Source organism: Lathyrus oleraceus, chromosome 6 (assembly GCF_024323335.1).
Source record: "Lathyrus oleraceus cultivar Zhongwan6 chromosome 6, CAAS_Psat_ZW6_1.0, whole genome shotgun sequence".
Classification (NCBI taxonomy): Eukaryota; Viridiplantae; Streptophyta; class Magnoliopsida; order Fabales; family Fabaceae; genus Lathyrus; species Lathyrus oleraceus.
In genome coordinates, this window is record NC_066584.1 from 110,403,207 (window position 1) to 110,415,971 (window position 12,765).

Genomic DNA, 12,765 nt, shown 5'->3' on the forward strand with positions numbered 1-12,765 from the left:
ATGAAGCTGAAAATACTTGCAGAGATGATCAGGAAGGAGACCAAAAGAATAAAACTCTAGCATTCAAAACTGAGGAAGAAAAAGATTTTGAATCCAATGAAGAAATGGAGTTAATCATTCAAAACTTCAGAAGGTTTATAAAACAAGAAAATCAACAAGAGGAACAAAATAAAGAAGAAAGGAAGATGATATTTTACTTCTACATGATCAAAATATGGAAATAAGGGACACATAATAAGACTAAATTTTCCTCATAATCAGAGAAAATTTAAGAAACCTTAAAAAGGATATTGTCATACCCTAATTTTACCCCTAAGATTCCACCTATCATATTATTTATATTTTAACCAAGATAACTGAAGGTGTGAAAAACACAAGAAAATGGGGGTTTGAATTAGGTTTTACCAACAAAAGTTTTTTCCAAAACAAGAACACCACTAAAAAGTTAATAACAAATAGATAAAAGCACAAGTATTTTTATCCTCGTTCGCTTGAAACTCAACGCTACTCCAGTCCACCCGCTAAGGTGATTTTGCCTTATATACAAGGACTTAATCCACTATAATTAACAGATTACAATAATCACAAAGAATAACCTTCTTTGTCTTCTCAAGGATAACCTCCTCAAGGAATCAAACAAATAGTTTGAATAATATTTTTTGTGTTTTAAGATGCTTTTATACAAGCAGATTTTACACAAATGAATAACAAACACTTAAAGAAAAACTGTGTGCAAATAATTGATAGCTTTTCACAAAGAAAATAGACTTATCAAAATATTGTGTCACCGGCGTTTTCTTTAAGTCTCCATGTCTCGCTTATATAGCATAAGAAGAAGACTGTTGGAGGGAAAAAAAGTTAAAATCTCATAGATCGGCTATCCATTATTGGATGGGAGAGAAGTGATATTGCATACTGTCCTTTGCCCACAAATTATGTGACAGGTGTGATGTATAGTACTGTCCTTGCCCACGAAATCAGGTAGTGGAAAGGATGTTCAATTTGTACTATGTACTATTTGATGATGTTCCCATTTGATCTTATCTTCAAGTTCATTGGCTTCTGATGAAAGTTGATAAAGCATGAAATAAAGAAACATAAAGCTGAATTCATAAACTTCAAAATCTTTTATCAGAACTTTAAGTACGTTAGTAGTCTTGCTTGAGATCTTCAGTATCCTCAGAATCTTTAGAGTCCTTAGAATCTTCAGTTAGAACCTTGATAACTTCAATCTTTTGGCTTGAGATCTTCAGAATATTTAGCTACTTGACACAACTTCAAAAACTTGCCATTCTTCAAAAGTTTGGTGATCAGAGTCACGTCTAGAAGCATGAACTGAGAGAACATTGCACCAATAACATAATGTCTCTTCATAAGCTTCTCACGAGTGAATCGGCATAGAAGCAGAAAAATCATTGCAACATCAATATTGAACATCTTTCATAACTTCTAATATCTGGCACAAAAGCGGATTTGGAACACATTATTCAGAAATTGATGATGTTTCATGTCATATATTCAGAATCAGGACTGGCTATTAAAGTTACACAATAACAAACCATTAGGGTACCAAAATTGTTCTCACACAAATACAATATTGTTATCATCAAAACTCAAGGTATTGATGCATAACCAAATCTTGTTCTAACAATATCCCCATTTTTGGTGATGACAAAACATGTATTTTGATGAACAATTTTGTACAAGGTAACCTTTTTGTAGTACCAGAGTAAATTTTCAGTCAGAATCTAGTTTATCTTCAGAAGCTGATTGATATTATCCAGAGCACTAGTTTGTTAACATCAACATTCTGATAAGCTTCACTTCAGAAACTTTGTTGAGTTCTTTTGAAGATGCTTTAGAGATGGTTATCCTCTTTAAAGAAACTTGACTTTCAAGTATGATTACTATTGAGGAAATTCTTCCTTACAGTTGGATGCCAATGCCACAGCTTTCAGAAAGAACTTTCAGAAGTACTTTGACGCCAAAGTACTCAATGTTCTTGGTTTAGAACATGAATATTAGTTCCTTGAATCTAATTCTCAATCATCAGCATGAAGGTTGTATAGACTCAAATAAAACACCTTTTTTTTAAAAAAAACTTATATTCCGATCTTGAAACTTCATGAAAACTTATGATGTTTGATTATAAGCATTCTGATTCTCGAAATATAGCCCTTCCAAAAATTTAACAAACTCTTTTTGAAGTATTTGTTAGCAAAAAACATTATTCCAGGTTTGGGCTCTTACTTAAGGAATTTAGGTATCAAAATAAACACGGATCTTCCTTTTAGTTACGTTATGTTTCTCCCCCTTTGTCATCAATCAAAAAGACTTAGAAAATAAAATAAAATAAATAAAGAGAAACAAAAATATTTTAATTAATAAACCACAAAGACATAAAAGATACAACTAGTAAAAAAATACAGAAATACAAAGAACTACAAAAAGCTACAAAAGAAATGCAACAAGTAAAAATAAACATTAAAGGCACACACGCATACACTAATAGAAATAAAAAGCATGCACACATGCGAAGACACTTTTGAGAAAACTAAGGGTTTTGGGAAGGACGAGGAGGCGGCGGAACAACTAAGTAGTCATCTGGGAGATTTAAGGGATCTAACAAAGGATCAATGTTATCTTCAAGACAGATCTCCAAGTAGTGTGATAAAACTTCTGGTGGATCAATCTTAGTGAAGATAGGATAGACATCCGACGAAATATTGTGGTTGTTGATTGCTTTATTGAATGGAGGAGTGATTTCACTAGAGAAAAATATAGGAGGAGATCTATGGTGATCTAGTTGCATTTGTTGAAACTTTTGTTGAGTATGTCGATGTTGAGCAGCCATTGAAGAAGATGAAGAAGATGGAGAATAGTTGTAGAGAGGGTTGTTTTAGGTTTCAAGGAAGAAAGTGTGAGAGTATCGTGCGTGTAGTATGAAAATGTGAGTGAAGTGGGTTTATATAATTTTTTTTGCAATGATGACAAAATGGAAATATACATTCATAAGAGGAAGCGTAAGAGTTTAACCTAATTCCAAGAATTACGAAACCCAATGTGTCACGCTTTTATCACGCATGCTCAGAAAATGGGACAACTGTCACCACTTAGAACCATATGAAATCAAATGATATGACAACCATTTAATGCAACAAATATTCAGAATCAGGAAGACAAATCGATAAGATTTCTTCTGATCAGAACCTTTCTGATTCATGAAAACTTCCTTACTTCAGAAAGCTCATGTTTCAGAGTCAATAAAAACATTCTAAGAATCTAATCTAGAGTTCTGAAGACTTAAACTTTTTGAAATACATCTTTTTATTCTGGACATAAATCCATAAATAAGTTTTTCAGAATGAACATGAATCTATATTCAGCAAGGGGTTTTGTAAAGATATCATCCCATTGATGGTTTGTATCAACAAATTTTAAATGAAAAATACCCTTCTGAACATAGTCACATAAAAAGTGATGTTTAATTTCAAGAATGCAAGATGGGATTCTTAGATAAACAAAGAGCAGAAGTACTATTACAAAGAATAGGAATGTTACTCTCAGATATCTGATAATATTCTAGTTTCCTCTTCATCCAGAGTATCTGAGTGCTGCATCTAGAAGCTGTAATATATTCAGCTTCGACTGTTGAAAGCGCAATTGTTGACTGTCTCTTGCTGGACCATGAGATCAGGTTATCTCCTAGAAATTGGCAACTTCTAAAAGTACTTTTCCTTTCTATTTTGTCTCCAACATAGTCAGCATCACAATAGCCCAGTAATTTGTATTCACTTTATTTTCTATAAAACAAACCAAGGTTAATAGTACCTTTCAGATACCTAAAGATTCTCTTAACAATAGTTAGGTGAGTTTCCCTAGGATCTTATTAAAAGTGAGGACTAAGAAGACATTGAATAAGATATCAGGTCTAGAAGAGGTTAGATACAAAAGAGAGCCTATCATACCTCTGAAAAGCTTCTGATTTACCTTACTGCTTACCTCTTCTTTCTCCAAGATACATGTGGGTTGCATTGGAGTCTTTACTTTCTTACATTCTTGTAAGCTAAAATTCTTCATAAGTTCCTTTGTATATTTTCTCTGATGAATGTATGTTCCTTCTAAACATTGATCAATTTGGATTCCCATAAAGAACTTGAGTTCTCCCATCAGACTCATTTCAAATTCTATCTGCATTGACTTAGCAAAATCTTTGCACAACGATGCATTAGTAGAACCAAAAATAATATCATCAACATAAATTTGGACAACTAGAACATTATTCTTAAAGGTTTTTCAAAAAAGAGTTGTGTCCATTTTCCCTTTGATAAAATTATTTTCCAAAAGGAAGTTACTTAGTCCATCATACCAAGCTCTGGGAGCTTGCTTCAGACCATATAACTATTTTTTTAGTTTAAAAATAAAGTCAAGATTTTGAGAACTTTCAAAACTAGGAGGTTGATGCACATATACTTCTTCAGAAATATATCCATTCAAGAATGCACTCTTAAAATCCATCTGATAAAGGATGATATTATGATTGACTGCAAAAGAAATACAGAGATGAATAAACTCTAACCTGGAAATTGGAGCAAAGGTTTCTATATAGTCTATACCCTCTTGTTGACTATAACCTTGTGCTACCAGTCGAGCCATGTTTTTGACAATGCCGCCTTTCTCATTGAGCTTGTTTCTGAAGACCCATCTGGTTCCAATAACATGGAAACCCTTTAGGTTCTGAACAAGATCCAGACGTCGTTTTTGGTGAATTAATTCAGTTCTTCTTGCATATCCAGAATCCATTCATTATCCAGAAGAGCTTTATCTATAAATGTGGGTTCTATCAGAGATACCAAACCTAGAAGAGTCTCTTCATAAGGTTTGAGTGAAGATCTTGTTCTGACTAGAGCATTTTTATCTCCCAAAATCAGTTCTTCAGAATGAAAGGTTATTGATCTACTCTTTTTATGATGAGTCAAATCAATGATAGCTTCTTGTTAAGTCGTTTATTCAGATTCTTTAGCTTTTCGTTCTAAGTTTTTTTCTCAAGAATCAATATCCTTGGATTCTGAAAGATTGATCTTCAAATCTGCAAATTTCTTAAGTAGTTTGACTTTTCAGGGTCAAGCTTATCATTGAATCTAACATGAATTGATTCCTCAATAATTCGTGTTTCTGTGTTGAAGATTATGTAACCTTTAGAGCGTTCATAATATCCTAACAATAAACACTTATGTGCTTTAGAATCAAACTTGCCAAGATTCTCTTTAGTGTTCAACATAAACCATTCACATCCAAAAGGGTGAAAGTAAGAAATGTGGAGCTTTCGATTCTTCCATAATTCATAAGGAGTCTTACCCATAATAGGTCTGATACAAATCATGTCCTGAATATAATAAGTTATGTTAACTACTTATGCCCATAAATGCTTAGCCATATCAGTTTCTTGGATCATGGTACGAGCCATTTTCATGCAAAGTCCTATTCTTACTTTCAACAACTCCATTTTGCTGTGGAGTTCTAGGACAAGAGAAATCATGGGAAATACCATTTGAATCAAAAAGATTTTCAAAATGTTTATTTTCAAATTCTCCACCATGATAATTTCTGAGTTTGACTATTTTGCAGTTCATTTTTATTTGCACTAGTGAGCAGAAGGTAGAGAACACATTGTGACTCATCCTTGTGTTTCAAGAACTTTACCCATGTCCAACGGCTGTAGACATCAACTATGACCAATCCATACTTCTTCCCATTAATAAAGGCAACTTTCATTGGTCCAAACAAATCAATATGCAGAAGTTCTAACGGTCTAGAGGTAGAAACAATAGTTATTGCTTAGAAGGATGTTTTAGAAAACTTGCCTTTTTGCCATTCTTCACAAAGAGCATCTGAAGCGAAATTCAGGTTGGGTAAACCTCTAACTAATCGAAGCTTATTTAGCTGAGAAATCCTTATCATTCTAACATGGCCTAAATGTCTATGTCATACCCATTAATCCTCATTAATGGACATTAGACATTTTACATTTTAATCTTCAAGGTTAGAAAGTCTGATTTTATAAATGTTGTTCTTTCTCTTTCTGTTAAAAAGGATTGTACCATTTTTATGATTGACAGCCTTACAAGACTTTTGGTTAAAGTTTATATCATAACCATTGTCATTAAGTTGACTAATAGACAACAAGTTATGCATCAGACCATCAACTAAAAGAACATTAGTAATAGAAGCAAGTTTATCGTTACCAATAGTTCCAGAGCCAATGATCTTTCCTTTCTAGTTTCCTCTGAAACCAATGAATCCTTTGGGCTTAAGTTCCAAATCTTGGAACATAGACCTTTTTCCTGACATGTGTCGTGAGCATCCACTGTCCAGGTACCATGACTGGTGTTTCAGCTGAGCTGCTAAGGATGTCTACAACATAATTTTTTATCCTTAGACACCCACTTCCTGGGTCCTCTCTTGTTAGTTTTCCCAGAGTTTCTTACAACTTTGGGTATTTTAGCAGAAGGATAGTCATGGGGAATTTATGCATAATACTTAGGTTTCAGAACTGAGTTCTTATCCTTTGTATTTTTCTGTGTCTGTGCAAAAATGTCAAGCTTAGCGCCAGCAGGCACAAAATGCACATAGAGAGGTTTTGGTTTTACCTTCTGACTTTCTTCAGGTTTTATAGTTTATGTACAACCTAAACCTTTCTTGCCACTTCTGCTAACTCCATAGATCAAGGAAGCCATTTTACTTCTATCTATGCTTTTAGCTAGAAAGTATTGGAATGATCTGTCATATCTAATGACACAATCAGTATCAGAAGCTTCTAAGACAATTTCCTCCTCTAGTTTTGAAATTTTGCTTTTCAAGGAAGAGTTGTTACTTTCTAAAGAAAATATTTTTCATTTAGAGAGGAAATATCTTTCTCAAGCTCACTCCGAGTTTCAGAGGCAACTAGTTGGACTTGTTTAAGGTCCTTGTATTTACTCTGAAGACTCTGGTACTTGTCCAGCATCTCAGAGAGACATGATTCAATATCAGAATGAGATATGTTGGAAATACCTCTTCAAAATTGGAGTCGGAATCTGATTCTAATAATACCTTATCTTCTGGTTCTTTTGAACATGTGGGATCATCTGTAGTGGCCATCAGTGTAACACAGGTTTTTTCTTCTTCATTATCTTCTTCTTCAGATTCTGAGTCATCCCATGTGGCCATCAATCCCTTTTTGCCTTTGGAAAAAAAATTAGGCCTTTTGTCCCTTTTCAGCTTAGGACAATCATTTTTGTAGTGACTTAGCTCGTTGCACTAGAAGAAGATAACTTCTTTCCAGAACCTTGCTTCTTTTGTCCAGACAAAGAATCAAAACGACGAGCGGTACTTCTGGCTCCTCTGAACTTTCCTTGACCATTTCTCCTGTGCTTCCAGAGTCTGTTGACTCTTTTTGAAATTAGAGACAGCTCATCATCATCTTCTAAGTCATCATCAAATCCTTCCGATTCTTCCTTAGCTTGATAGGCTCTAGTCTTCCCATGCTTTGACTTTAGGGCAACATATTTACCTCTTTTCTGAGGTTCATCTTCTTTGAGCTCAATCTCATGACTTCCTAAAGAACTAATAAGTTCTTCAAGACTGATATTGTTGATATCCTTTGTCATCTTCAAGGCAGTTACCATAGGTCTCCATTTTTTGTAAGAATTGTGATAACCTTCTTAACATGGTCAGTTGTAGAGTATCCTTTGTTCAGAACTTTCAGTCCTGCAACAAGCATCTAAAACCTCGAGAACATAGTCTCAAATGTTTCATCATCTTCCATTTTGAATGCCTCGTACTTCTGGATTAAGGCCAAGGTCTTTGTCTCCTTTACTTGAGCATTTCCCTCATTAGTCATCCTCAGAGAGTCAAAAATGGATTTGGTAGAATCTATGTTTGTTATCTTCTCATACTCTGTATAAAAGATAGCATTAATAAATATGGTTTTGGCCTTATGATGATTTTTGAAGTCTTTCTTCTATTGATCAGTCATAGCACTTCTTGCTATAATATTTCCTTCAGCATTCACTAGGTGAACATAAACATCCACTACAACATCCCAGAGATCAAAATTGTAACCAAGAAAGAAACTTTCTATTATCTTTCCAATAGTCAAATTTCTCACAATCAAAGAAGACTGTTGGAGGGAAAAAAGGGAAAAACTCATAGAGTGGTTGTCCACTGTTGGATGGGAGAGGAGTGATATTGCATATTGTCCTTCACCCAAAAAATAAGTGACAGGTGTGATGTATAGTACTATCCTTGCCCACGAAATCAGGTAGTCGAAAGGATGTTCAATTTCTATTATGTACTATTTGATCACGTTCCCATTTGATCTTATCTTCAAGTTCATTGACTTATGATGAAAGTTGATGAACCATGAAGTGAAGAAACATAAACATGGATTCAGAAACTTCATAATCTTTTGTCAGAACCTTAACAAAATTGTTCAGAAAGACCATTAGGGAACCAAAATTGTTCAGAAACTGATGACGTTGCACGTCATATATTCAAAATCAGAACTGGCTATTAAAGCTACAAAGTAATAGACCATTAGGGAACCAAAATTGTTCTCACACAAATACAATATTATTATCATTAAAACTCAAGGTATAGATGCAGAACCAAATCTTGTTCTAACAATAACAAGCATGGTATCCTTCAAACCTTCACCTCTTTGGATTTGCCTTTATGGGAGATCATCAAGAACCCTTTTTGGTTTCTTTTTATCTTTTTTATTTCTTGCATTCTAACTTTTCTAACCTTATTCAAAATACAAAAATATATGTTGTTTACTTTTTCTTATTGTACAAGGTAGGGACTTGCAATAAAAGGATCGAGCTTGGTTTCTAAATTAGGGTTTTGATTCCCAAAGTCAAAGTTTGGTAAACAAGTGGTCCACAAGAGGTTTTACTTCAAGGCATGACCTATAATCTTGGGTCACATTTCATGTTAAGCCTCATTCAACATCATTTGATCAAGAGAAGATCAAATTTGGTACATGTTTTCAAAGTTGATTCAAGTTTGGTTCATGTATTTATTTCCATGTAATCTCCATCCAATTTCAAGAAATTATCAAGATTCTTCAATGGAAAATCAATTTTCCTTTCATTTGGTATTCAAGTGTTCATCTTTGGTCCTTTGGATGCAAGAAATGGCAAGAAATCACAAGTTGGTACATGTTTGGTATACCTAAAGTCATGTATGGCATATAACTTGGTCTAAACACCATAACTTTCTCATTTCTCAACATTTTTGTAGTCTACTTTAAACCAAATGTCACATTGGAACTCCTCTACAATTTTTCTTCAAGGGTCAAACATCAATTTCTCCTCTAAGTCCAGCGATTTTGTAATTTTTCCAAGATGCACATGTGTGCACAATAGTAGGCCCAATACGTAGTCGACCTAATGGTTTTGATCCCTCATTTATGTTGGCACATAGGCATAGGACCAAAAGTCTTATCAAACATAAAATATAAATAATGAATTCTTTTCTCATCCCCTTATTCTATTTTTAAAATAAACATCTTTTCAACCAAAACACTTATACACAAAAAGGGTTCCCTATGAGTACCTAGGCCACTTTGGATGCTAATACATTCCCTTTGTGTAACAAACCCCCTTACCTGTAATCTCTGACATTTTATTAGTTTTGATTTGAAAACTTCTTATCTTTGGATTTTGTTCGTACTTTCTCCCTTTTTCCTTTGGAAATAATAAAAGCATGGTGGCGACTTTGGTTTTCTTGACGTTGAGTTAACCAATAACTCAATGGTCATGAATTTACCGCTACACAAGTGCTTTAAGATCATTCACCTCTTTGATTGCGGTGAACTTGGGTTTCCATTCCCTATTAAGACACCTCAAAACTTTTTTATTAGAAATATCATGGGAAATAGGCTTACATAGAGCATTCAACTGGTTTATAAGACGTGTGAACCTCTTTTGCATTTCGGTTATGGTTTCACCATGCTTCATAAGAAAAAGTTTAAACTCTTGATTCAATGTATTTACCCTAGCTTGTTTGACCTCATTAGTTCCATCATGGGAAACTTCTAATGCATCCCACAAAACTTTGGCGGTTTCATAATGGGAAACACGATAAAATTCATCAACACCGAGTGCAGATATGAGAATGTTTTGTGCTTTCCAATCGTATGACCATAATATCTTATGATTATCATTCCATTGATTTTCCAATTTTGGTACGATGACAGCTTTTCCATTGGTCATTTTAATTTCGTTAGGACCATTGAGGATGACGTCCCATACACCCTTATCAACCGAGTTGATATGGATACACATACAAGCTTTCCAATAGCCATAATTTTCACTGGTGAAAATTGGTGCTTTATTGTTCGCCCCTTTAGGTTCGGTAGCCACTATATAATAAGCAAATATTAAGCACGTAATTAATCGGAGCTTGTGATACCACTTGTTAGAAGGTAGAATTAGATCTAAAGGGGTGAATAGATCCCTAGTTAAAAACATTGACAAAAAATAGTTTTGAAAAATGTTATGGCACGAAAGCAAACAAAAGTATCCCAGATCAAAATCGTCTAACCGAACACGCTATCAAAAACCTCGGATATGCGTAATAGTAATCACGATTTTATAATGAATTGTAAATTATCCAAACACAATTAATTACAACCAGTTGAATGCAAAGCAACAAGGATAGTCTACTTCCAATAATAATTCACACAAAAAATCAATTTAGACAGTTTTTTGAACACCTGGTGTGCAATCGATAATGTTAGGAATTTTATGTGGTATTATTGATCTTAAAACCCAATCACAACCTAAGGAATTGCGATCAACTTAACAACACCAATTTCAAAATGTGTTCAAAATTATTATCCAAACAAAATGATCGCACGACCGATAAAATCAACAATTTACAAACCAAAAATAAAAGAGAGAGAGTACAGAAGGATTTGTTTAGGTAGATCCCTAATAGAACTCGCTATGGGTATGTCTTTGCTCAATTCTAACTCGAATTGAGATAGTTTAATTGATCTTACTTTACAAATGTATGTATACAAGAGAGATGTAGTAATCCAACCCAACAAACCTTAAGTTTGATGTTGATTCTGACACCTTATCTTCCCTTGATCAAAGCTTGACCAAGTAACCCAACAATGTTGCTTTGATTCACCGTCTCATGGTACTTCTTTGGAAGAAATCCCTTGTTCTTCAAAGCTTTCACTCGATCTAATCCATATCAAACTTGTTGTAACCTAAGATTTACCACTTATTGGATGGTAGGCTTAGATTTATAAGGGGTGAATACATCCCTAGTTAAAAACTTTGACAAAAAATAGTTTTGAAAAATTTCATGTCATGAAAGCTGTAGCGGTAAATTCATGACCATCGAGCTATGGATAACTCGACGTCGATAAAACCAGAATTGCCACCGCGCTTTTATTGTTTCTAAAGGAAAAGGGAAAAAGTATGAACAGAAACCCAAACAAAAGAAGTTTTCAAATCAAAACTAATAAAATGTCAGAGACTACAGGTAAGGGGGTTGGTTACACAAAGGGGAGGTATTAGCACCCAAAGTGTCCTAGGTACTCCTAGGGAGACCTTTTGTGTGTGCAAGTGTTTCGGTCAAAATGATGTTTGGTAAAAATATAGAGTGAGGGGATGTAGAAAGAATTCATTAGTTATATTTTTGTGTTTTATAAGACCTTCGGTCTTATGCCTGCGTACCAACATAAAAATGAGGGATCAAAACCCCGTAGTTCATGGTAAAATTTCAAAGAAGTTGGTGAATTGGTTTTAACAAAGTTTAACAGAAAAAGGCACAAAAAGGCCAAAGACTTGAATGGGGTTGTTAGTTCTTTTTCTCTTTTGAAATTAAAGTCAATATGGTTAGGTTCACTTACAAGTTTGATTTAAGATTTTTAATTTAAAATTCAATGGCATAAGCCCAAGGTTTCTAATCATTAAAACATGTCTAAGTTGAAAATAACAAGAAAAGAAGGTTTTGAAATAAGGGAGACATTTTGAAATTAAAGAAGTGAGAGGAGATGAAGAGAGTACCCTAGACAAAAATTAAAAGTTAAGAGTTGAAAAGATCTAACCAATGGGATGCAATCCACAAGACAAGAATTTCAAATAGAAACACGTTTCCTTTGGACTTTTGAGCAAGCAAATCAGCATAAGCAAACATCCAAGCAAATTATATAAAGACCAAGGCATCAAATACAGATAGCCATAAGATCCAAGCAAGCACTCCAATAGCTAGCAATCTTCAATGTCTTCCAATGTTTCAAATGAAAATATTCCATGGAAAATTATCAGAAAACAATCATCAGACATCAATCACAAAGTCAAAATAACTGATAAGACATAGAGACTACAAAACAGATGAATCAAGGGCACTCAAGGTTTACATCAGATGACAGGTACATGCAAGGATAACTCAGTCTCAAATAGTGGCATTGGCCAAGTCCTCAAAGCATAGGGAGGTTGCCTATTCTAAGTCCAAAAGTTCAGATCAAGTCCAACAGTCCACCAAGATACTTTTTAAGGTTTTTTTATTGTTATTAGGTATTTTTAGGTTCTAAGATCACAAACAGGACAAAATCACAAGCACACAATATATATACAATCACAAGATATGGCTCAAGTGAGCAAAGTGAAAAGGACTGAAACATAAACAAGTTGCATGCAATGTAAATGGCTATGAATGATAAAGGTACTGAAATTTAAATTGCATTAAGTAAATGACTTG

At 34.1% G+C, this 12,765-nt stretch overlaps 1 protein-coding gene across 1 annotated transcript; it reads right to left on the minus strand.

The window, feature by feature from the left end:
- Window positions 1–9,815: 9,815 nt before the first annotated feature.
- On the minus strand, window positions 9,816–10,259 carry LOC127094258 (uncharacterized). The gene has a single exon (XM_051033115.1). The coding sequence runs from the start codon at window positions 10,257–10,259 to the stop codon at window positions 9,816–9,818; it is 444 nt and encodes a 147-aa protein (XP_050889072.1).
- Between the last annotated feature and the right edge of the window lie 2,506 nt (window positions 10,260–12,765).